The sequence below is a fragment of the Acartia tonsa genome, chromosome 1 (assembly GCF_053477335.1).
Source record: "Acartia tonsa isolate MP-2025a chromosome 1, ASM5347733v1, whole genome shotgun sequence".
NCBI lineage: Eukaryota > Metazoa > Arthropoda > Copepoda > Calanoida > Acartiidae > Acartia > Acartia tonsa.
In genome coordinates this window covers 9,336,353-9,362,688 of record NC_137260.1, presented here as the reverse complement: position 1 = coordinate 9,362,688, position 26,336 = coordinate 9,336,353, and the positions used below count along the sequence as shown (strand labels likewise).

Genomic DNA, 26,336 nt, shown 5'->3' with positions numbered 1-26,336 from the left:
AAAAGAAATCATGAAAATCAAAAATAAATTGTTAACCTATTTATAATGTAGGCTTTTTATATTAAGGGGGGAATATTTTATCTGAAGAAAGCTATTTATCGTTTTAATATTGCTGTCTATCATAACATTTTCTATAGCCTATTAATATATTTTTCTTTGTTGATGACAATACGTGTAACAATGGTGATATTTTTTTGACTGGCCAAAAAGTCGGGGGTAAATAATTTTTCTTAAGGCAAAATTTTCCACCCAAATCACGATAGTAACTTTTTTCATATATACCTAAGTTAGTTAGGTATATGTTTTAGTATGAAAGTCTTCGTTAATTACTATTAGTCTAATTTTTCTAGTGCTTATTACTACTGTACAAAATTTACATGCTGATCATGAATAATAATTAATAAATGTTAACATTGCCATATTTTCAGAATAACAAGTATAATACAAAGCAAAGTTGGACAGATACAGGTTGTAAAAATGTCGGGCTTCACGCCTAAACAGATAAATGAGCGAAAGCTGCAGGCTTTTGCCATTGGAACAATGGGCAAACGTGCCACTTCAAGGTACCAAATATTTCAATAAATTTTTGAAGCTTCAGTTTTAAGTCTTATTGAAATCGCCATATTACAACCTTAAAATAAACATGGGTATCTAAACCTTTTGCATGTGTACACAGGCAGGATTAAATATGATACTTATGAGAGCCCTGTTTTATTTTATTGTCTTCTCTAGGTATAAACATTATCCACCGAATTAAAAAAACTTTAAACGATTAGACTGCTTTCAACGTTTTTGTTTGAAAAGAAATTCATGAACAAAAAGATTTATAATAATAGGTCGAGTTTTTCCTAAGAATTGAAAGATTAAATTTTGTACTAGGAAATTAATCTTTGTCCTAAACCTAAGCTTTAATTTAATTTTAGATTTTTATCTGTATTTTACTGTTCATTAAGTTTGTGTTTTAGAAAGTAGTTATTATAGATAAAAAAAAATATGTAATCAAACCGTCCTGTTTTTTAAAAATAATTTAATTTAGAATAAATCATGTTGGTCGTTTTTGATGGTAAATATTAGATATTATAAAGTAATCTTTTTAGACTTGAGGAAGAGAAGAGAAAGAAGCGAGAGGAGGAGGAACGGATCAACTCAATTTACAAAGAATTTGAGGAACATTTTGAGGACAGTCCGTCCCAGAAGATCAGCAAGACCTGGGTGAAGGCCGGCACCTTCAATGCTGGCAATAGGAATGTGTTCATGCATTATGACCTATGTAAATCAGTTATGTTTAAGTATATCCTTACATAAAAGTAACAGGATGTCTGTATGTTTAAGTGTACTGAAGTATTTCGATAAACGCTTTTCTTCGGTCCTGAGATTCGAGAAGGTTTATATCTATTTTAGGGAAGTGTACCATAACCCTCCTAAGAGAAATCCAGACTGGCCAGAGTGTACGTTTTGTACGTTACGCATCGAATCTGTGTACGTTCTGGACGTTATTTTGATATGTGTACGTAACGTATTTTGAAATTTGTATTTTTGTACGTTTTACGTTTTTTTAAAAATAATAAGAATCAAATATTAGCAGAAAAGTAATTTGTATGTTTTGTACGAAAATTTTTGCAAAAACAATAGGTGTATTATTTAAATAAATTCAATAATATCTTCAATTTTCATAGAACAAAAATATGTATGTAAATTATGCATATATGTTATTAGAACTTACAGTTTAAATTTATGGATTTGAAATATATGTCCTATATAGATATAGTTTAAACTATTGAACAGAAAGAGATATGCAGTTGACTAAATTCAAGTTTAAATGCATTTCATGCTACTACCCCTTTAATAGATTTTACGATAATTTTTTTCAAATTCTTTATATACTTGGGTAAATTTTCCGAGATATCATATGGTGCACAGTGTAGGATTAAGAAGTCTTATTTTTTGGTATCTTCAGTTTTTAAAGAATAAGAATCAAATATAAGTATAAAAGTATTTGTATATTTATTTGTATTTGTATAAAAAGTATTACAAAAATAGTATATTATCTATAATGCAAAGTAGAATGATGTCTGTCCGTCTGCTTGTCCGTCTGTATATCAGAAGCTTAATATCTCAGTAACCACTGAACCTATTGTGCTCTACTCTTCATGGAATATACCTAATAGTCCTGTGATGGTTTTTGCTATTTTCTTTGGGGGAGGGACACTTAAAGCTTTTTACTTTCTACTAGGATTAGAGGCTTCGTATCCCTCTTTTATAGAATCGTTTGTTGGAAATTTGTCAAAAAAAAAATATAAAGAAAGATTGTGATTATTTTTTTCATTTAGGCTTCGCCCCAGGGTGCGGTGGGGGTTCCCCCACCCCGCTGATTTGCATTAGTTTACAAAAATAAATTGAGGGGTGGTTGATTTTTTTTTTTGGGGGGGGGGGTTTCCCACACTCTAAGAAAATAGCCTAAAACTACCACAGGACTAGTAGATATATTCCCTGAAGATTAGAATTTAGAACCCAATCTGTTCAGCGGTTACCAAGATCTTAAGCTTTAGACAGACAGGCATTGATTTACTTTGTATTAAAGACTAGTATTTTCTGAGATCTTTAGCAATAGACAAAATAACCCTATATCCTATTATATGTTTATCCTATAAATCCTTTTTTTTTCTGTAACAAAGAATCTCGCTAACTGCTGAACAGACATGATCTTTGTGAGGTTGTAGGAATTTTCTCTGTCTTTCCATATCCCTTCAAGAACCTGTATTCAAAATGGTAGAAAAATAGCCTAAAACCATCTCGGTAACTGTGTGAAGTAGTTATGAAAATCTTAAGCATCAGACAAAAAACTTACTACTTTATTTAATAGAATATACTTTGTACGTAATAACAGGATGTATGTCTCTCTGTCAGTTTATTTGTACCGAAGGTTCTCGCTAACCGCTAAACCGATATGGTTCTCTTTTACAGGGTAGCTTCTCATAGGTCCTGGGAGAGGGTACAACCACCCTCCCAAGAGAAACTGCTCTTAGAAAAAAATCACAACCCTTCCCCTATTTTTTCTTTCTTTTTAAAATTGAAATCAGAAATGGGGGTGGTCTACTTCCCCCTCCCTCACTAAAAAAATTATTAGCGAAGCTACTCTATAATCACTTTGTCGTCAGTCCGTTATGCTATCGGAGAAACGTGATTTTCTCGGCTCCTGTTTTTTGATTGAATAAGTTCACATTCTACATATTTTCATTGAGATTTGCCTTTTGGGTGGGTGCTAGATCTATTCCTAGATTTTCTTTTTTTCATGGTTTTCTCGACTTCTATTCAAGATAGACGGCTGAAATTTTCAGGGAATAAATAAATTCACATTCTACATATTTTCAAAAAGTTTCTTTAAGGTTTGTCTATTTGTTGCAGTGCTAGATCGATTCCTAGATGTATAGGTTTTTGTGATTTTCACAACTCATATTCCTGATAGACGGTTGTAATTTTCAGGGATTGTATTAGTTTTCATTCTTAATACTTCCACTAAATTTCATTGAGATTTGCTTATTGGTTGGGGGGCTGAATTTATTCCTAGATTTTCACGTTATTATATATTTTTAAAAGGTTTTGTGATTTATTTGATTGATTGATTGATTGATTAGCCATAGTCTCTTAGGGTTTGGACCTAAGTAGTCATGGAGTAGGCTGAGACACTTTTGTATAGCCACTAGGGCTATCAAGCTCCACGTTCAAGCACATTATGACTTGACCCGCTATCTCATGAGAGCTACTCATTATTACCTCACCCTCGCCGAGTATGGCAGGTGTCCCAAATTAAGTCACCGTAATGAATGACGCTCTCCGCAGAGGAGCTTGGGATAAGGGTAGTACTGATATTATGTACGTGACTATTAAGTATCCAAACTTACTCAATTATCCCCTTCTTACACAACCAGGGGAAGTTGCGTGAATGTATTCAACCGAGAAATTCGAGTTGCCACATAGGGACTAGAACTCGAACTCTCATCACCGTAACTCAGTGCGTTACCACTGAGCTACGACGCCCCTCATTTAAACAAGTTAAATGCTTATTTTTTACGACACTACTCTATAGTTTATATAGTTCCCAGATTTCCATCCATAACTTTTGAGCTTCACTACTTAAGGATGTTGTCATCCTTGTTTTTTACTTTTTATTTTTAAATAAAAAAATGGGTTTTTGAATTTAACTCCCCCCCCCCCCTAATCAAGTTCCTCTAGAGGTCTCTGAGGGCGTAGTCGCTGGTCCTTATAATAGGATATACTTTGTACATAATAACAGAATGTCTGTTTGTTTGAACCAAAGAATCTCGCTAACCACGGAACCGATATGGTTCTCCTTAACAGGATAGCTTCTCATAGGTTTTTGGAAGTTTTATAACTATTTTGGGGAAGAGTATCACCATCCACCCTCCCAAGAGAAATTGACTTTAGAAAAAAAACTACCTCCTCCCCCCAAAAATGAATTTTAATTGCGATTTTAAGTTAATTTTTTTCCAGATGTCTATAAATAACTTTTGAGCTTCGCTACTTATGTATGTTGTCATCCATGCTTTTTTTATTGAATTCAACTCTCTCCTCCTCAAGTGCCCCTAGAGGCCTTTAGGAGCGTAGACGCTAGTTCTTTTGAATAGAGTAATAGGATATCTTGTGTCTGTCAGTTCGCTATGGTTCTCCTTTACAGGTAGCTGCTAGTAGACTTAAATGTATTGATAATAGGTAACTAGGAAATTATTTAACTTATTTTTATTAGGAATGTACGTTTTTTGTACGTTTTTTACTTTTTTATGTACGTAACGTATTTTTTTTTGTGTACGTTATGTACGTTTTTTATTTTCAAAATTGGCTGGCCAGTCTGGAAATCACCCCTAGAAAAATTACCCCACCCCCCCTCCTCTGTAGAAGAAAATCAAGGTTCTAAGTTGTAATCCTGCCAGCTGCTATTTTAAAAAAAAAACAAGTTTTGGAATGGCTTAAAGCTATTTTTATGCCCTATTCTCTATACCATCGAATACAAAGCTCCTAGATGCTAGGGGTGAAACCGCTAGTTTTTAATATCATATAGTATAAAACACAAATAAAACAGGAGAGAGGATCATTCTGGCAAAGGAGAGATATATAAACCCCAGAGCAAGCTGGCAGAACTTGCAGAATCATTTCAAAGCAAACGGCGGGCAATGGAAGAGGCAGCGTCGAAAAAGGCGGATGATTACGGCAGCAGCCGGCCAGATAAACCTGGAAAGAAGGGGAAGGAAAAGGCCAAGAAGAAAAGTAACCTGGAAATCTTTAAGGATGAATTGAAGGCAATTCAGGTTAGTTGTGTTTTGAGAGTTTTGCTTGGTTGATCATTGATTTTTGTTACAATTTATTAATTTAAATTTCTATAATTTTCTCTTGCATTAAAAGGACTCTCCACAGAAAAATCAACTTTGGATTTTTGAAAATCTAACCTGAAACTATTATTCTCTGTTCAATTTTAGGCATTTTTTGTTTTTGTGGCATCGCGATCGAAGCCCTTTGAAAATTTTGTCCGCTGCCTATTTGTACTGCCGCTATAACAATATATACTACACTTTCCTCCACTCAATATTATATATGTTTGCCGCTAAAGAACATTTGCTCCATTGCAACCGGCCGCTCTACGATTTATCCTCTTCCTTGACTGGACAATCCTGCCGCCTCCATTTTGTGTTCGCCTCCGCCAAATATAACCATCTTTTGCCGCAGTTGCCGCATTCATCGCCCTTCTCCGCCGCTACTCCGCTATACATTGCGTACGTCTCTATACACAACACCCCCAGCCTCCATTTAATTTCTGAACAAGGGAGAGGGGAGTATGTATTAAAAAGCGATGAACAGCAAAGTAGCGGCGGAGAAGAGCGATGAATGCGGCAACGGCGGCAAAAATAGAAGCTAAAAATCACTAAAGCAGCACAAATTAAATGGCGGGAGGATTCACTTAAAGGAGGTAAAAAATTTCAAAGGGCTTCGATCGCGATGCCACAAAAACAAAAAATGCCTAAAATTGAACAGAGAATAATAATTTCAGGTTAGATTTTCAAAAATCCAAAGTTGATTTTTCTGTGGAGAGTCCTTTTAAAGAACAATTGGGGTTACATTAAAGCTTGTATTTCAACAAGTGCATAATTACAAATATAAAAATAATCACACATTAACAAATATTTAAGAATAACCAGGAATTAGGAGCTTGAGTCTCATGTTGCATAACAGAAGTTATACTGAAATATTAGAAATTCAATAAAATGTTAAATAATAAGAAACTCAGATATTTGAATAAATAGGATAAAACTAACAAATTTACTAGTTTTTATTGTATGTTTTTAAATCATTCTTTCAGCAAATGACTTTCAGGTTGATAAAATAAATAACATATATTCTAGAATATTACATTTACCAGTCCAGACAAAGGGTCTTTCATGGAATAAAAGTAACAATTAAGAATTAAACTAGCAAAATGGTAATTATTTTCCATTAGGATCAAATGATTTTAAATCTTAACAGATTTGAATAAATCAAATAGTTAGGAAGAGATAAATATATAAATCATTACCGGACATTGAGTCTTCCAAGCTCAAGCAGGCAGGTTTTTCATTCCAGGTTAGGCTAGGCTATTATAATCAAATGTATCAGCTAAAGAACCTAAACAGCTAGAATTAATAGCATAGATTGAATATGTCAAAGAGTATTTGACATATCCAACCTAAAAAACATACAATAAATAATAAATTATATGTATAAAAGGCTATATGAATTATTCCAATTTGTAGCTAGGGAATTTAAGATTAGAATAATTAAATAAATCAATCAATCAATAAATTAGTAATTTGCTGGGGTTTACAGCAATGTACAATCAATCAATTTGCTGGGGTTTACAGCAGTGTACAATCAATCAATAAATCAAGTAATGAAGAGTAGTGTACTAAAAAATATACAAATTAATTTATTATAACTTCTATTGGGACAACTGATCCTACTATTTGAAGCTATGATAAATCAATACATTATGAAACTTTTACACTTTTAATCTCTAGGAAAATCTTCTATCAATTAGTAATTCTGATAAAAAATAAGTGTAGTATCCAATTACTAAAGCATAGGTCAATAAGTTTACTTTAGTTTAATCCAATCTAATTACTCTATGGATTTGAGTAATAAAAATAATAAATCAATTTAGAATGGGACTTACCACTCTGGATAGGTTTGTTCTTGGTAGCTGGCCTTCTTGGACTCGAAAGGACTTAATATTTAGTAGCTCTCTCTTTGACTACTGGTTCAGACTACGATTCTATTGTTGTATTCCTTGGCTTATATAGGCGTTGTACATACTCAAAACCAGTTCTTTGTTTGTAAACAATAGTGTACAGCAACGATTTTTATATATTTATTGCATTATTTTTCTATAATTTACCACAAATTTCCTTATGCTTTTCTTAGTATTTTAAACATAAAATATCGTTTTTAATAAAAATGTACAAAAATAGTTCTTTTTTGCCATGGAATAATAAGTGACATAGAATGTACACTAGGTACTTTTGGACATTAAATTTTTGCTCTTTGATTAGGATAAAATTGAGCTACGATTTTTTGCCATTATTAAACAAAATAAAATAAAAATATTTTCAATTTCAATTTTTTCTCATTGCCTTAAAATCTCTCAAAACACTGGGCCAGGGAAAGATGAGAAAAAATTGAGTGCTTTCAATAGGCAATAAATATGTAATCCTAAGAAATAGCATGTATAGATGATTTCAGGTCTTCTGATAAATCCAGGTTTGTATAATCAGAAGGAATTTCACAATTTAACATTTGTGTAGGTAAACAATTTTCCAATTGAATTCATGGAATAAGTAAGGTTGGTAAAATAGCAGTACTCATCCATTATTAGATAATAGCAATTCATTTAATCTCAGGAGATTTCTAAGTTTTCTGATTAATCAAAGTTTTGACATGGGATTTTTAGATTCCATTATTGGTAAGTAATTTGAAACAATCAATTCAATTATATTGATTAAATTTAACCAATGAGTAAATTCTTTTATCGATCTAATACCAATAATTAGTAAGAATTACAATTTGAAAGTCATTTTTTGAATAAATCAAAGGTTTTTTTATTCAACAATCAAAAAAATCAGTTTGCTGAAAACAAAAATCAATTGAATGAAAAATGCATAATCTCTTTAGTTCAAATACAGAGATAAGTATAGATAAAAGACATCAATACAGTTTGGTATTGATAAAGAACAATATAAATAAAATATAGGGTGAGGCGGGGCATAACCGGTAATTTTTTCGGTTTTTTGAAAAAAAAATGGGGTAAATATTAATATTTTTAAATGGGACCAAGACCATTAGAAAGCTTACGGAAAGTACTATCAGGTCCTAATAGGACGTTATCCTAGGACTTTTAGAAGTTTGTCATAATTGGACTCAAAGAAATTACCGATAAATGCCCCATGGTGGGGCATTGTGGGTAACGTCTTTTCAACCTAAAAAAAATCGATGAAAAACGGCCAAACGGCCAGTCAAACATAAATAATCATAATTAGTATAGGTTATAGGGATTATCCACAAAAAATTTAATAAAGATCGGACTATTCCTTCTATGTCAAAAATTATTTTTTTTAACAGACGAGAAATTTCGATTTTTTTTTCACAAAAATTTTCTTGAAAAATAAAATTTAAATTTTTTTATATAAAAAACACCTGTTCTATTCACTTTTTGGCCTAATTCTTAAAAAGCCCATATTAAATTTTAGATTTTATCAAAGAAAACCTGAAAATTGATCTTAAAAATCGAATTTGAATTTTTTTTCGACGTTACCGAAAAATACCCCGCGCGAACTTTGGTCATTTTTGAAAAAAATATAAACTCTACATTTAAGCTCTCAACGGATTTGGAAAGAGCGGGCAATTCTTAGTTCAAAAGGTTTTTACGGATCAGTTCTAGGTCTTACCAATTTTTGTGTAGGTCGATCTTTATACACCTAGGTGAAAAAATTTCTGGAAAAAAAAAATTTTCGTCCAACTTTGAGACCCAAAAAGTACCCTTAAGATTCACCTCACAAAAATTTCATTTAATACTTTTTTGTAGGCAATTTAATAAGGAACAAATTTGGTTTTATGTTTTTTTCTGTCAGTCGATTAGAACATGGAGATAAATGTCATTTTCTGAAGGTGGGTAAAAAATTACCGGTAATGCCCCTTACCGGTTAATGCCCCGCTTGACCCTAGTAAATGTGCTTTTGACTTTTTTTAATTTTTATCATTTAACAACATGGACAGGACAATTAAAGACACCCTGAACTCAACAAAACGTTTGATATAATTTTAACGAAAAATGGTGGACATTTTTTTACTTTTCTTCAACTTTTTTTCAAGTGATGAAACACAAATTTTCTCGTCAATATATTAATTATTGATAGTGACCTATTATATTCTGATAGAAAATACTCAGGATCAATGCTGGAAGGTACTTAGAATCACGTGCTCTTGTTCGTGGATAGTCCTCTTTTGAGAGGTTTTAAAGAGCAAGCTTTTCTAATTTTTTTGAATGTCCGTCCGTTGATCTGTATTGGATAGGTTTAATCGTTAATCTAGAAATGTTATATATAATCGTCATTTTGATTTCAAACCTTACACGAGGATTTATTAAAGTTTTGTAGAAATAAAATGGTTCCTTGATATTCAAAAAGTTGTCATCTTTGTATTTGTATTTATTATTATTATTATTCTGTTTATCTGTCTCATACCTTTATTTTCACCAACAAAATATTTAGGTCGAACGAGAAGAGAGACAGAAATACAAGGCAATGATAAAGGCGGGTGGCGCCCCTATACCCGGTAAATCCCTTCTGGACATTCCGCCTGGCGGAGTTTTGGATTCTGTGGATGTGGACGGTGATCCCTCCAGTACTAATATTTATCTCTCCAACGTTGCTACACAATTTTCAGAAGGCGAACTAACTCAAATGTTCGGCCGATTCGGACCTCTGGCCAGCGTTAAAATTATGTATCCGCGCACGGACGAGGAACGGTCTCGCGGCAAAAATTGCGGTTTCGTGGCGTTTATGTCACGCGCTGACGGTGAACGTGCAATGGCAGCAATGTTGGGAAAATCATATTATGGCATGGAGATGCGAATGAGCTGGGGCAAGCCGGTCGGCCTACCCATTCAGCCAATCTACATCCCGCCTGCTCTACTAAAGTATATTTCACCGCCGCCCCAATCGGGGTTACCATTTAACTGCCAGCCCCGCGGGACCGACGCGAAGCGTTGGGGCCTTAAAGCTATAAGCAACAATAATCCGCGCCCTTGCGACATACCAGAGGATTCGAGTGGCAAGCGGAAGTACGGCGAAATGTTGCAGAAGTCTGTGATCAAAGTTGTCATCCCCACGGACAGAACCCAGCTGTGTCTGATCAACCGTATGGTCGAGTTTGTCGTCAGGGAGGGGCCAATATTTGAGGCCACCATCATGAATCGTGAGCTCAACAATCCTATGTTCAAGTTTTTGTTTGAGAATCAGTCTCCCGAGCATATCTACTACAGATGGAGGCTGTATTCCATCCTGCAGGGTGATACAAAGGATAACTGGCGTCGTGAAGATTTTAGGGATGTGTATTCTTATTTTCCTTTGTCTACTGTTACTATAAAGATGGCATTAACTGTTTAATTTTAAATTGGAAGCATATGTGTTTCATATTTGTAAACTATTTTCCAGTAGGTAAAAAATTATTTTTTTTTCAAATTATGAACTAATTCTCTATTTGATTCAATTCTAATCATATAATGTACTCCTTGGTTTTCATTAAACTCTAGCAACTCTCTAGAATCAAGCTTTTTTATAGCTTTGAAGCTAAATGATACAGATTTGAATGTTCATAAATAAAAATACATGAAATTGATCAGAATGTTCAAACATGGATCTATCTGGAGGCCGCCTATTCCCAACGTTTTTACGTCAGGTAAAAATAATTTTCTTTCGGTCTTACTATATTTTTTGTCCCTTATCTATTAAAAAAATTTAATTATTTATTTATTTTGTTAGACATTAACATAATTCAACAGTCTGCCTAAAATTATTATTCTCTAATTACTCTAAAAATTTTTATTGTGAAATGATAATATTTTGGAAACTTTTTATATTAATAAAATATCGACGCCCCTCCATCCACCCCTTTTACTCCATCCCCTCCCTCATACTGGATGAACGAACTGACCATATTAGCAACCTAAATTGATGACAAATTTTCCAGTGTCAAAATATCCACGTATTCTATATCTATTTTGTTATTTTATTTTAAATAAATTAACTTATTAAGGAATGCCGCGAGAAATCTTGAACGAGGAGGGTGCAAGTATAGACCCCGAGCTTGAGCGACGCTCCAAAAGCAATGACAGGGATGAGGAGGAGAAAATTAAACCCAAAATACCGGTTGTCATATTGCCAGGGACGGAGGATACTTAAATCTTGCATTTTATTTAAATTAACACATCGGCTGTGAATCCGTGAATATGTACTAATAGAATTTTTGGTGATTTCAGGGAATAGGGAATGTGATTCAGACAAACAACTCAAAGTGACAATTTCCTTACAACCTGCTTCCCTTATTTCCCCCCCTCCCCTTTTTACCCACTTCCCTTGAGCTACATCAAAAACAAGTTCTACGCCAAAAAAAAATAGTTTCGTTTAATTCAAATGGAATCAATTGCCTGATTGGTAGCCCCTGGGTAAAGAAAAATATTTTTTTATAATGAAAATTGGGGTTAACTTTTTTTTGTAAAACCAATAGGTATAAAATAAAGAAAGTGGGTTGATAGAAATCCAGCAAGCAATTTAAAAGTAGGTAGTTTAACAGCAAAAGAAATTATGAATTTTTGGGAAATCTTTCCAGTATTAAAATGTAGATTTAAGTATCAAGCGTAAACTTAACAGGCAAAAAGCCCTTGACTGACGACCAAAGGGACAGTCTAGAAGCAACGCTTCGCGCACTCATGCCCGACAGGTAGGATCTTTATTCTCGTGTGTTTTCATGTAGAGGAATGAGATACAATCATTTAAAAATAATTTAAAAATATTTTTATATAGGTATGGGATTTACAGTTATTTGTACGGAAGGGAGGGGTCATTGCCATTAGACTGATTATTACACCTCTATACCCAGAGTTTTATAACAAAGTAATTTTATTCGTTGGCTCACAAAACTTTGGGTACTTATAAGTTATATTGAAGTTTTATTTGGTCTTAAACTATTAGTGTCCAAATTTTTCAACCAATGATTTTAATGTACATTAGGGGTCATATTTTATATCATCGTGGGGGATTTATACAACTTTATCATCCATTGTCTTATCCCTTAAATCCCTGACTTATCTTAGACTAAGTTGAAATTATAATAGTTTAATAGGCCCTTGGTCTTTTTTTCATTAAAAATATGCCTGTCAACAATAAACCCTTTCAAATATTAGATTAAATAATATTTTTACTAAAAATCAAGAAGTAAAAATTAGAAATCTAAAGTTTTAATTATGAAATGTTTGTATTAAATGAAAACTGAAAATGTGGGACTGGAGTTCTTGGATTCATCAATTGACAGGAAATACAAAACATACAAATATTAATTTAACCATTATTACATAAATACTCGATTTATTTATTGTACTTTCCTTCAAAGTGCCTATCGAACACTTTAAAAAACCTCCCCCTAATCCCATAGATTCAATTTATTTTAAAATCAGGTAGGGGTTTTATGTTGTCGACTAGGCACTTTAAGGAAAACCGACTGCTTATTTTAGATCAGTATTCTGTTAACAATACAATTTTAAATTTTAATCCACTAAGTTGCTGATTATGTTATTATTAACGAAAAATTGTTGTTAGGTTAAAAGATGTGAAGAATATAGATTATTAAACTAAGCAGATTAATATTAAAACTGGTATATCTTTATCAGTGCAAACCAGAGGTTTATTTCAATGTTTTTTATTGAAAAAAAAATTTGCTAATGAATAAAAAAAAGCATTAAAATTTGGACGGAATTAAGATGCCCCATAATATGCTATCAGAAACAAACCTAACCATTATATTTAGGAACTCGATTGCTGAGTCGATGGTGTGGTGCATCGAGACGGCAGAGTGCGCAGAGGAGGTGGTCGAGTGTCTGGTGGAGTCACTGTCCATTCAAGAGGTGAGAGATTCACATTCAATGTTCATTCTAAAATGTACCAACTCCACTTTGCCGCATTTTTTTTGGCAACTCAAAAAAATGTTGCGGCATTTTGCGCGCAACAATTTTCAATTGTTTGCCGCATTTTCCTGGCAATAACAGCTGTTTACGGCAGTTTGCCAATTTTAACTGGCAACTAATGCCTTGGGAAGAGTATATAAAGACGCTGCTTAGCACAGCAAGCTGCCTATGGCAATAAAACTGTGACATAAAACCAAAAACACAGCTGCCGCCCGAATTTAACCCAGTTCACTGTATCTCATTTATCCATCTACTTCAGACCCCGATCGTTAAAAAGATCGCCAGATTGTTCTTAATATCGGATATACTGCACAACTGTACTGTGAAGGGGGTGCCCAACGTGTCCTTCTACCGCACAGCATTTCAGGTGACTTTTTATTTATTTCTAACATATTAAAGCTAGATTTGAAACAGCATCGCTTCTCTAATAATACTTTAAGTTCTCATAAGGAAGCTCTTTGAAAACTTTTTAAGTCATTTTAGGCACTCAACTACTCTACATAATTACAACATGCTGTAAGACATTTACTTATTTGTTGACCGATTTTGACAAATGTTAAATTTTTTTTTACCTTTCCTATTATTTTACAGTTTTGTTACGTCTTATTGTGAATTTTAATCAATATTCTCTTTATAAGGAATTTATTTAGGATTATTAGCTTTTTTTTACTAAAAAAAATTAGACAAATTTCAGGTAATAATAAAATTTATAAATATTTCTTAACCAGTTTTCTTTAGGTGAAGTGAGACTAATATTTATATTTAGGCAAGGTTACCAGAAGTTTTTGTGGATTTGCACAAAACTTTTAAGAATATGCCTGAGTCAGAGCGGCGTCAGGCAGAGGCGTTCAAACAGAGGGTTATGTCTGTTTTCAGCGCTTGGGAGGTATAGCTATTTATTCTTTAATAATACTTACATATATGGTAGCTTTGCTTCGCCATATATGAAATATTTTATACTTCAGAGGCTCTCAGGCAAGTACTTAGGACGGTTCTGTCTTTTTCTCAAAGGTGACTCGCCAAAGACTACCTTATGACATTTACGAAGATTCCCTTTAAAGTAACAGTTAATTGGCTAACTCGTTTTTTAAGACAAATACTATTTTATATTATATAATCATTGTCCCTGTGTTACTTCAAATCTTTAATATTTTAGGATTGGCATCTGTATCCGATGGATTTCTTGATCAAATGCCAAAACCTGTTTCTTGGTCTTGTTGGCGGCGCTGATGACGAGGGAGATGAAGCGGCGGAAGCGGCAGGTAAAAAAATATAAAAATGTTGAAATTCGAACAAAGCAGTAAAAATTGAGACATAATTATTCTTTAAAAAAATAGATAAGTTATTTATCGCATCGTATTATAAACGGCTTTCCACGGATACAAAATGAAAAATTATAAGATTAAAATCAGATTTGTTGGCCCTGCAAAAAAAATTATGATTTTTCATTTTAATATTCGTAGAAAGTTGTCTGTAATACGATGCTATACATGATTTTTTCAGCATGGCTGAAAACCGGTTCCTATCCAGCAGATATTAATCGGTTTCGAAGTCATACTGGAAAATAATTTAAACTTAGCATATCTTAGCCGTTTTTCATCTAACTTAGTGTGGTTAAACAGTAAAAGAATTTATTTTTAGTCATTAAGCTGTCATGTAGACAAATTATTTCTGCAAATGTTTTATTTCCTCGATGCCTTTTCATGTTTACACCCCTTTGTACTCTAGGTAAAGAATCAGAGGCTTCTGATGATGATGTGGATGGATTGCCACTGGACGCAGCCGCTACCCTGGCGGCTAAGGGCGGCTCTAAAGGACTTCCGGGTATTTCAGGAATGGGGTAAGTTCATTTTTTAAAACTACTGGTATACAGGGAGAGAGAGGTGAAAAGTATTATAATACCGTTTTCTTATTCTTTGGCTTAACAACTTTCTTGATTTTGATTGGTTGGCTCATAAAGTTGAGTGTTCAAACGTTTCAACCACTAATTTAAATCTACAGAAGGGGTAATTTTGTGTATATTCATCATGGATGTACATCGATTTTTCGGTCATTGTCTTATCCCTTTAAATCCCTGACTGGTATATAATGTAGTGAATTATTTTAATAGACAAAGTTATTACCTAAGATGTGTTCCAGGTTTTACTTAAACTAATTGTGTTGTATTCCCTAGTCCTGGAAGTGACAGTGAAGATAGTGCGGATGGCAAACCTTTGGACGGAGGCATGAGTTCCAGTATTTCGGCTCCGGCTCCACCGGCCGGAGCATTCATCAAGAGCAAGTGGGAAACGGTTGATCCGGAACAGGTAAAAAGTGTAATTGGCCAACAAAAAGCCAACCCTTTGATTGTCTAACTCTTTCAGTTAGTTCTAACTGTGCATAGTTATGAGTCATAATAATAATAGACTTTACTGTTATTGTACAGTCATGTGCCAGTCATAGCAGATAAAAGAGAAAGAAAAGAGAAAAAAGCATTTTGTTAGACGAAAACCCTGGATACAGATATTTATCTGGATTGTATATTTAATATTTATAATTACTTGCAATACTTAGTTGTCCGTCAGACATATTTCTCGGCTCCTATAAAAGATAGAAGGCTGAAACTTTTTGACAACATTCCCATCATTAAGGAGCACTATCAACTCTAAATCATCCATGTCGGTCAGAATGCTTTTTAGCTTCGCTACTTATGGATGTTGTCATTCTTGTTTAATATCATAAATGTGTAGGTGAAAGCGCAGGCTGTGACAACATCCAAATGGGACAGAGAGGAAAATGACGAGCTAGTGAAGGCTAGGAAAGCTTTGATGGGTTCTGTTGCTAGCAAATGGGAAAAGGTATTTATTTTTTAAGCTAATCTGAAAAGTGAAATTCGATATGTGAAATAAAATGTACATAACAAAGAGATTCTTCAAAACTAAAATCAAACTTTTAGAAGCAGTAAGCAAATTTCCAACTTTTAAATTGTTGTAATAATTTGGATATCAGTGTAATTTATTGTCCAGTGGCCCTTCCCTACCTGACCTGCCACTAGTGATATTAATAATATAGGGAAGCGATGATTCTGATGACGATTTGGACGGAGTTCCCCTAGAGCGAAGAGATACTGCCAGCGAACTAGACATGAAGGCGGCGGAAGAGAGAAGACAAATTTTAAGGTAAATGAACTTTTCTCTTTAGCAAGGCATGGGTTCGAGTCCTCCAAAACAATTTTTTAAAAGTTTCATAAATACGTTACTTTTGGTTATGGACAGACAAAACAATCGAGGTATTATATCATTGTCACAAGGGCCGTAATAATGGATGAGGGATACACGTGGATATATTGACGGGGGAAAATTTGCCGTCAATTTAGCTTGCTAATATGGACCTCATTTATTTGTCAAATTGTTCATACAGTGAATGGGAGGGGATGGATTTGGGGGGGGTATCGTTATTTTAACTTAGTAAATGAAAATCTGGCCAAATATCCAAGTAAAAATATATTTATTGCCGTAATTAAGCAATTTAATTCAACTTGAAAATGATGAAATTTGGATAAATTGATAGCATGTTACCTTTTTTTTATTTTATTTTTTTGCGGGGATCCTAAATTATGTTATTGTTTTAGGGACATTGAGGTGAAGGTGATGGCGTACCAGGACGAGCTTGAGACCGGGGACAAGGGAATCAAATCAGGCTGGTCAATTGCCGAGCAGGTGGAGCACTATAGGAAGAAGTTGCTACGCAAGGCGCTTGACCAAACGGCACCATCTACACCAGTCTCTAATGTAAGTCATTTTAATAACCTTAGCTAGGACTAGATTAGGGATATTGACTTGGCATAAAACAGAGGCCCTACTACAGCCCTTAATATTCTCCGTCGACACATTCTTGGAATTATTTATTTTCTTTCTTGTGTAAAAATGTATAGAGAACAAGGACATACGCTACTTTTTATGGGTCATATTGTATGTATGTGTCATACTATCTATGTAATATAAATCCATCTTATTATCTATTTATCTTGCTTTCTATCAATATATATTATATTTATATATCTATATCTATCTATTTAGTCTAGTAACAGTAATAACCCCAGAAATACCACAAGTAGTACAACAAATATATGTGTCATACAATCTATCTATCTATCTATTTAGTCGAGTAACAGTAATAACCACAGAAATACCACAAGTAGTACAACAAATATATGTGTCATACAATCTATCTATCTATCTATTTAGTCGAGTAACAGTAATAACCACAGAAATACCACAAGTAGTACAACAAATATATGTGTCATACAATCTATCTATCTATCTATTTAGTCGAGTAACAGTAATAACCACAGAAATACCACAAGTAGTACAACAAATATATGTGTCATACAATCTATCTATCTATCTATTTAGACAAGTAATAACCACAGAAATACCACAATTAGTACAACAAATATATGTGTCATACAATCTATCTATCTATCTATTTAGACAAGTAATAACCACAGAAATACCACAAGTAGTACAACAAATATATGTCATACTATCTATCTATCTATTTAGTCGAGTAACAGTAACAATTAGAGAAATACCACAAGTAGTACAACAAATATATGTGTCATACAATATACAATCTATCTATCTATCAATTTAGACAAGTAATAACCACAGAAATAATACAAGTAGTACAACAAATATATGTGTCATACAATCTATCTATCTATTTAGTTGAGTAACAGTAATAACCACAGAAATACCACAAGTAGTACAACAAATATATGTGTCATACAATATACAATCTATCTATCTTAATCTATTTAGACAAGTAATAACCACAGAAATAATACAAGTAGTACAACCGACAGAGACCATCACAACAGAGATTCAGAGGACAGCGACAGTAAATCATCGAGGAGCAGCAAGAAAAAGAAAAGAAAGCGTGAGCGTAGCTCCTCATCAGGTAACTAAGTGTTTACTTAGGAAAGTCCTTTTTATTACTACATATATAATGTTTGAATATTTGACTTTGCATTGTATAAGATAAAGGTTATGTAAAGTAAAAAGGTTTCATTATTTAGAAAGGATATAGTACCAGTATTTCAGTCAATTTAGCAATATAATTTTAATGGTGTATTATTACATTTCCATTTTTAACAATTACAGCATTCAATTTTGGAGGGAATTAAAAACAGCAGAAAAGTATTTAATTATGAACCAGAATTAATTTAAGTTAATAAATCCTAAACATGTTTTTTCCTTTAGGTTCTGATGACCGTAACAACAGAGGTCGTTCCCGGTCACGGTCACGCGGCGGTAACAAGAGCAAAAACAAAAAGCGGTCCCGAGACCGAAGTGGCAGTGGCAGTCCAGACGGGCGGCGAAAGAGGGACCGGTCTAGCAGAAGCCCGAAGCGGTCCAAGAGGTCACGATCAAGATCTCAGAAGAAGTCCAAAAAGAAGCGTCGTTGATTTTTTTGTACCTTTGTTAAACTCCCAGAAAATCCATACACACATTTTCTCATACATTAAATATGTTAATACATTGTTTATATATTATTCATTTGTAAATTTATAGATTTACAAAAAAAAATCTATATAATCTGGTTATATATTGATTTTAATACATGCAATTATTTTTTAAGTTTTATTTTAGATATTAAAATACAAATCTGTGTTGAAATTATTTTTTGTTGTATCAATAGAATTGAATCACATTGTGCTAGAAACTATGAAAGTTGGAAGAGTAACACAGTAAAAACTCATTGAATTTTTGATATTTTGAATCCTTCCTTTATACTGTAGCACAGTGTACTACCTAATGAAATGAAATGAGAACCTAATTAATTTTGTTGTCGTGTTTACTTGCAGAAATGACGGAGTCTGGGGCTAGATCTTCTAGCGAGGAACCAGGAAGGGATAAATTGATATTAAAACAAGTCCGAAAACGTTCATAGGTGCATGGATGTATGATTTAACATATGATGTATAACATAAGCATTAATATTGATTTGATTTTCGTTGTCCTCTCCCTCCTAAGAAATTTGAAGAAACTAGAAATAGGTCAAAATTATAAAAATGTTTTAGTGTAGTACAGTATAATTTAAAAAGTCATTGATATTGCTGGATTTTTAAAAGTTTACAATTTTAAACCTACCTATAGGATAAAGATAAATAATAGGTACCTATCTTTGTTTCTGTATCAATTTATTATATTAAAAAAGGACTTGATGAATCCGGGGAGTGGGTTTTCTACAGGGACAGGCCGGAATGGAGTGATGTCACCCCTATACCACAGGTATTTTTCAAGCCAGAGAGGGGGGGGGGTAATCGGCTATTCATTACACTAGTCTTCAAAGTTTTATAGGAACTTTTTCTTATTCGTCGGCTTTATAACTTTGGGGACTTGAGTGGATTTTGATAGATTGTTTCATTAAGTTTAGTGTTTAAACATTTCAACCACTAATTTTTTATCTAAAGAAGGGGTAATTTTATGTATCATCATTGAAACAACTATCGCAATAATGGATTTATTATTACCCTGATCTTACACTATATTATGGAGGTGAACATGTAACTGGCTAAAATAATACACCCCCCTTTCTATCCCCTTTACTCACCCCATCCCCTCTACTTCCTACTGGATGAACGAACTGACCCAATAAATTAAGCCCATGTAAGCAACATAAATTTACTAAATTCTTTTCCCCTGTCATGATATCACATAGTCTTCAACCATTACCCAAACCGCCTTTGAAAGGTTTAAGATATTAGATGCAAATTACTTTATATTTGATAATCCCATTATTACATACACGCTACTATCGTATTAACTACTAGAAAGTAATTCTAATTCTGTTAAAATATTGTGAAAAATTTAACTGATCTTGTTGAAATAGGACGATGGAGCAAATCCAGTTGTAAGAATAGCATACAGTGACAGGTACGAACAAACTACTTACTAAAAATGCTACGCTATTGTTATTCTTAAAAAGTTCCTCTTTTTGATTATTTAAAAAACAAGGATGACAACATCCAAAAGTAGCGAAGCCAAAAAATTCATGGATGGGAATACGGTTGTTTTCTTAAAACGACAGGAAATTTAATTTTTATCTCCTGAACTTACCAAATTTGGAAAATCGGACATGTACATTACCCTGTCCCGTTTTAGAAAAATTTTGTTAAAATTTTTGCCCCCAGCCATAATATGGTTGATTTATGCAAAATAGTGACTCATGCAAAATATTTTTTCTGTAATGCAAAAATTGCGATGGTACAAGCACTGCAAAGTTTTTAAAATTTGCAAAAAGGCCTGTTTTTAAAGCTCTTGTACCATCTCAATTTTAAAGATTTTAAAAAAATTTCAATTCTAGTGTGTCAAAATAAACCTGAAATTTACCAAAAAAATGGGGGCAGTCTCAATTCTAACATATGAAGGACAAAGGTGTAGCAAGTAATCTTTCAAATTAAAAATTGCCAGATTTCATACACAAATAATAGGGTTAGGCCGGATTGGATGGATACAGATATCCGGCTGATCTATAATTCTGGATATCAAGTATTTAGGTTTATATTGACACACTAGAATTGAAATTTCATAAAAATCTTTAAAATTGAGATGAAACAAAAGCTTTAAAAACGGTCTTTTTGCAGATTTTAAAAAGTTTGTACCATCTCAATTTTAAAGATTTTTACGAAATTTCAATTCTAGTGTGTCAATATAACCCTAAATACTTGATATCCAGAATTATGAATCAGCCGGATATCTGTTTCTATCGATTCCAGCCCAACCCCATTATTTATGTATGAAATCTGGCAATTTTTACTTTGGAAAATTACTTGCTACACCTTCTTCCGTTATATGTTAGAATTGAGACTGTCCCCATTTTTTTTGGTAAATTTCAGGTTTATATAGACACACTAGAATTGAAATTTTGTAAAAATCTTTAAAATTGAGATGGTACAAGAGCTTTAAAAACAGGTCTTTTTTGCAAATTTTAAAAACTTTGCAGTGCTTGTACCATCGCAATTTTTGCATTACAGAAAAAATATTTTGCAAGGGTCAATATTTTGCATAAATCAACTATATTATGGCTGGGGGCAAAAATTTTAACAAAATTTTTAAAATCCGGGACAGGCTAATGTACATAAGAGAAATGGAAAAATAAGGAAAAAATTAAAAATAGCCAAAAACCTGCATAAAGGCAGTCTGACTGTTATGGTTGTTTTCTTTAAACGACAGGAAATTTAATTTTGATATCTATAACTGAAACTTTTTTGGAAATCGGACCATAAACACCAAAGATATGGAGAAAAATGTGAAAAATACAAAAATAGCCTAAAACCTGTTTAAAGGTAGTCTTAGCGTCATAGTTGTTTTCTTTAAAATACAGGAAATTTAATTTTGATTTCTATAACTAAAAAAATTTTTGGAAATCGGACCATAAACACCAAAGATATGGAGAAAAATGTGAAAAATACAAAAATAGCCTAAAACCTGCTAAGAAGCGGTCCGACCACCATTAATGTTTTATAGTTAATTGTGCTCCTTATTAATAGGAATGTTGTCAAAAAATTTCAGCATTCTATCTTTTATAGGAGCTGAGTAAATCCCACTTCCCCCATAGCGTTACGGACTGACTGACGGAGTAGCTTCGCTACTAAAAACGTGGATTAAGATTGATAATATAGGGATTATCTAACGGAGAAACACTAGGTAGTTGTACAGTAGCCGCGCTGTAAAAATTTAGCTCAACCCCCTACACTTGCCTTGTTGAGCACACAAACCCCCTTTATTTTTTTATATTGCTTTATCTCAGATTACGTTAGGTTATATTTTGGTACTGAGTAACCCAGCAGGGTTAGGGCACCCGTATTGTTTAGGCCCCCTTGCAGGGCATAGGCATAGATGAATAAAAACTAAATTTAAAAAAATAAATCTTTGATAACAGGTTTAAGGATGTATATGATTATTTCCGTGCTGTGCTAAAATCTGGGGAGAAAAGTGAACGTGTGTTACAACTGACTGTGGATGCTTTAGATCAAAATCCAGCTAACTACACTGTTTGGTATTACAGGTAAAAATTAAAGTCATTTTATACATATCTAAACCTATCTAAATGGATATAATATTATATACTTGGATATTATATTTTTTGTTGTCTTTTTACAACTTTTAAATATACATCGGAATTGATGAATAAAATTACCCGAAATTGGCTAAACCTATTACCTGCTATTAATATTTCTAAAAATATGCAGCAAAAATATGTTGAAGGAAACCTTTATACCTGAAAATTTATGTTTAGACGAGAAGTATTAAAAGCATTAAAGAGTGACCTCAAGAAAGAGATGAAATACTGCCGTGAAATGATTGAAGAACATCCCAAGAATTACCAGGTAATTTCAAATTTTCAAAATTCTTTAATATGAACGATCCTTATAAGAAAGTAACAGGTTGTTTGTGTGTCTGTTTTTTTTGTTCCGAAGGATCTCTCTAACCGCTGAACCGATATGGTTCTCATTTACAGGGTGGTCAATCCCTCTTAAAAAAAGAGGCCTCTAGGGGCGTAACCGCTAGTCCTTATACTAAAGTAACAGGATGTTTGTCTGTTTGTATGTGTGTCTGTACCGAAGGATCTCGCTAACCGCTGAACCGATCGGGTTCTCCTTAACAGGGTAGATTCTCATAGGTCCCGGGAAGGTTTTTAACTATTTTTGAGGAGGGTACTGCCACCCTCCCAAGAGAAATTTTTAAAAAAAATTGAAATTTTTTTTACGTTCTCGATTTTAGAAAGAGAATTCAACGCAAACATAAACGTCTAACGCAATAGACATATTTTAAGTATTAAAAAAACATTTAAAGTGCCACTAGAGGCGTCAAGGGGTGTAGCCGCTAGTTGTATATAAAGTAATAGGTATATCATCCTCCAAATTTAATTTTTGCAAATTCAATTGAATTATCTATAATAATGTAAAAAAATATTGATGTAAAGACGACCTGTCTCATTTATTGTAGCTAAATAAAATATTTAGGTTTGGCAACACAGAAGAGCGCTGATAGAATGGGCTCAAGATCCAAGCACAGAACTAAGGTAAATAAAATTACTTTTTTGTCAATTTAATTACAAGAGGTTTTAAAATTATTAATTATCCCAATGAATTATATTTCATTCAAATTTTGGCCCGAAGAAGAAGCAACTCTTTAATGTTAACTACTTATTAAATCTATGTCTGATTTAATTGGCGCGAATTGATATGTAGATGGATAATGAATTTTCCTGTAAGGATTCGAGACCGATTAATTAATAGAGCTTCGTATTACAAACAATTTTCCACGAATATTAAAATAAAAATCATGAAATTAATACCATTTTTGTTAGTCCGGGCCTCTTGGCATTTGGCCCCTCGCGGCTAACAAAACTGGTTTTATTTTAATATCCGCGGAAATCTGTCCATAATACGATGTGATAAATAACTATTTTTATATTGTATTATATTAGGTTCACAGAAATGATATTATCAGCCGACCAGAAGAATTATCACGCGTGGCAACACAGGCAGGCTGTCCTTCATGTCAGCAAAATTATATTTGATTATTATATTTAAGTTATCAGAACTGCAATTTTAGCAACACATCAACTTGCACTGGAAAGAAAGCCCATTGAATGAAAGCACCTTTAAATGAAATATTTTCCCCTAAATTCTTCTGTGAAATTCAGGCTTTGTTAGCTTTTAAATATTACTTTTCATTATTATTTGGACTATAAATGTATAAGTATATAAGATGTATAACCCAGACAACTATCTGGTTAAAGTGGTGGGGACCTTTTTCGTCATCTAACAAATTGTTTTCTGCTCTTTTCTAGCGACTTGGCTGTGTTAATATTTCCGACGCTATTGGCTTATATTCTAAGTTCCAATTGAAAGTTGGCATAGTGTCCTTACCCCGTGAACATAGACGTATTTAATCCCTGCATCCTCTATCCTTTTACTCTGTTATCTGTACGCGGGCATGATTGAACTGTACAAACACACAGACAATGGGTGCTACAAACTTTCAAGTTGTGGGACAAAGAACTAGATTATGTACAAGATCTTATAGCTGTCGATATTAGGTAACATTTCTTTTTAGAAATGCAGAAAAGGAATTTTTATTGAAAGAAAAGTATTTCCATTAAACTTTTATGTATAGCATCTTATTACAGACAAATTTTCATGAATTAAAGTCTTAATTAAAACAAATTTTGTAATAGAAATAACTCTGCGTGGAATCAGAGATTCTTTGTGATAAGCCAGAGCAGTGGGTGGACGAAGGAGGTGGTGAGAAGCGAGGTCAACTACGCTATGGACAAGATAAAGAAGGTGGTCAAGAACGAAAGCTCGTGGAATTATCTTAGGGTGAGCATTTTGTTATGTATGTGGCGAAGGGACCGGGATTCTGACAAAATGAAAGAGAGGGGTAGGTTTCTGGTAGAATCCGTAAAGGTGTGTGTTTTAAGGCTTAAAAATAGTAGTAGAACGATAATATTCACTAAATATGTGTATTTCTTATTGAAAAGAACTATAGACAAAATTTTTTTAAAAAGTTAACATAAAGAGAGGGGTAGGTTTTGGGTAAAATCCGTAAAGGTTATGTGTTAAAAGATAAAAACAGTAGTAGAACAATAAAAATTTATGTTAACTTTTTATAAAAAAAATTTTGTCGAAATACACATATTTAGTGAATATTATCGTTCTACTACTATTTTTAAGCCTTAAAACACACACCTTTACGGATTCTACCAGATCTCTTTTTTCCACTTCTCATTCCATCGAATAAGAAAACGTTTTTATAAAACTTTGGGGAGTAGTGTAATACTTATAGAGATCTTAAAGTTCACACGGGCAGAGAGATATTATACACATTAAACTATTGTTTTTATTTGAGTTTTACTCTTCAGGGAGTATTAAACCAATGTGAGAACGAAGAATTGAAAAGTGAGCTGAAATCAGAAATCCGCAGCTGGTGTGAGAGTAAATACGAGTCAGGAGAAACTTCACCCTACATGCTGGGATACATAGTTGATTCTTTACAACAGGTACACCATCCTTATATGGAAGTAACCGAAGGATCTCGATAACCGCTGAACCGATATGGTTCTACTTTATAATTTAGCATCTCCCCAAGAGAAATCGCCTTTAGAAAAAAATGACCCCCAACATTTTTTTTTCTTTTTTAAATTTAAATAAAGGGGTGGGCCGATTTTTCAAAACCCCTCCCTTCCTCCCCCATTACATTTTCTGTTTTTATTTTTAACCTTGTTAATTTATCCTGCGGTACAAACATACTCACAGACAAACACACAGACATCTTGTTACTTTAGTATGAGGATTAGTTAAATATGTTGACTCAAAAATTTTATCATCTAATAGATTTATTATCGTCGTAGGACCTTGATGAAGCAAATTCCTCAGGGGACAATGGTTCGAACCAGGCTATAATAGACAAACTAGAGAAGCTGTGTAATCTCCTGGCCAACAATTGTGATAAAATCCGCCATAATTATTGGAAATTTATTCTTCAGTCTGCAAAGAAAAAACATTCAATAGGGGGATGAATACAAGAATGATTGTCGATTTTAATGTGAAATTGTTGATAATGTGGAAGTCCCATGAAAAGGTTTTCATTTAAAAAGAGTTTTTAGTTTATGTATATGTAATAAATTGTTAAAAAATATAATTAAAGACTTAACTAAATACCTAAATTCATCAAATTATTTTTTATCAACTATGTTCTATACTGTTAAATCCTTTTCGTGGAAATATCCCTTTAATATGTGTTTCTAATGTTTTGTTTGTTAAACTCAAAACAATGTTTTACATTGATACTCATTTATATGCTTAAAAGTTATCTAGGTATGCAAGAGTTATTTTGTGAAACAAGATATTATTATTGTTGTATTTATTACCAACACTATTTCGATGCCTTGTTTTTGGAATAATTTTATTATGTATTTTCTTTTTTAAAAGCTTTATATTCTGTGATTCCATGATGTCATCTTATACTGATAAAATAAAGTAAACCACTGAATGTATCTT

The 26,336-nt window shown here is 33.1% G+C and overlaps 2 protein-coding genes across 2 annotated transcripts; both read left to right on the top strand.

The window, feature by feature from the left end:
* The first annotated feature begins 32 nt into the window (after positions 1–32).
* LOC145312505 (U2 snRNP-associated SURP motif-containing protein) lies at positions 33–19,130 on the top strand. The gene is made up of 18 exons (XM_080151765.1): positions 33–563; positions 1,098–1,246; positions 5,101–5,324; positions 9,810–10,645; positions 10,943–10,998; positions 11,356–11,485; positions 11,971–12,039; positions 13,123–13,219; positions 13,539–13,646; positions 14,046–14,165; positions 14,436–14,541; positions 15,008–15,119; positions 15,453–15,585; positions 16,009–16,116; positions 16,331–16,437; positions 16,890–17,049; positions 18,082–18,220; positions 18,523–19,130. Exons 1-18 carry the CDS (start codon positions 478–480, stop codon positions 18,726–18,728), a joined length of 2,946 nt encoding a protein of 981 aa, XP_080007891.1. The 5' UTR covers positions 33–477; the 3' UTR covers positions 18,729–19,130.
* Positions 19,110–26,328, top strand: LOC145312527 (protein farnesyltransferase/geranylgeranyltransferase type-1 subunit alpha-like). The gene is made up of 11 exons (XM_080151785.1): positions 19,110–19,171; positions 19,483–19,554; positions 20,156–20,199; positions 22,208–22,333; positions 22,565–22,655; positions 23,292–23,350; positions 23,759–23,815; positions 24,296–24,373; positions 24,512–24,656; positions 25,199–25,336; positions 25,688–26,328. Exons 1-11 carry the CDS (start codon positions 19,130–19,132, stop codon positions 25,853–25,855), a joined length of 1,020 nt encoding a protein of 339 aa, XP_080007911.1. The 5' UTR covers positions 19,110–19,129; the 3' UTR covers positions 25,856–26,328.
* Positions 26,329–26,336: the final 8 nt, after the last annotated feature.

What these genes read in the sequence shown, in the direction of transcription:
- LOC145312527 (XM_080151785.1), top strand. Translation starts at nt 19,130, where the DNA reads ATGACGGAGTCTGGGGCTAGATCTTCTAGCGAGGAACCAGGA. An exon ending in AACATCCCAAGAATTACCAG is followed by an intron (nt 22,656 to 23,291) that starts GTAATTTCAAAT and finishes TAAAATATTTAG; the next exon opens with GTTTGGCAACACAGAAGAGC. An exon ending in CTTATAGCTGTCGATATTAG is followed by an intron (nt 24,374 to 24,511) that starts GTAACATTTCTT and finishes ATTTTGTAATAG; the next exon opens with AAATAACTCTGCGTGGAATC.
- LOC145312505 (XM_080151765.1), top strand. Translation starts at nt 478, where the DNA reads ATGTCGGGCTTCACGCCTAAACAGATAAATGAGCGAAAGCTGCAGGCT. An exon ending in CCGGTTGTCATATTGCCAGG is followed by an intron (nt 11,486 to 11,970) that starts GACGGAGGATAC and finishes AAACTTAACAGG; the next exon opens with CAAAAAGCCCTTGACTGACG. An exon ending in CATCTACACCAGTCTCTAAT is followed by an intron (nt 17,050 to 18,081) that starts GTAAGTCATTTT and finishes TAATCTATTTAG; the next exon opens with ACAAGTAATAACCACAGAAA.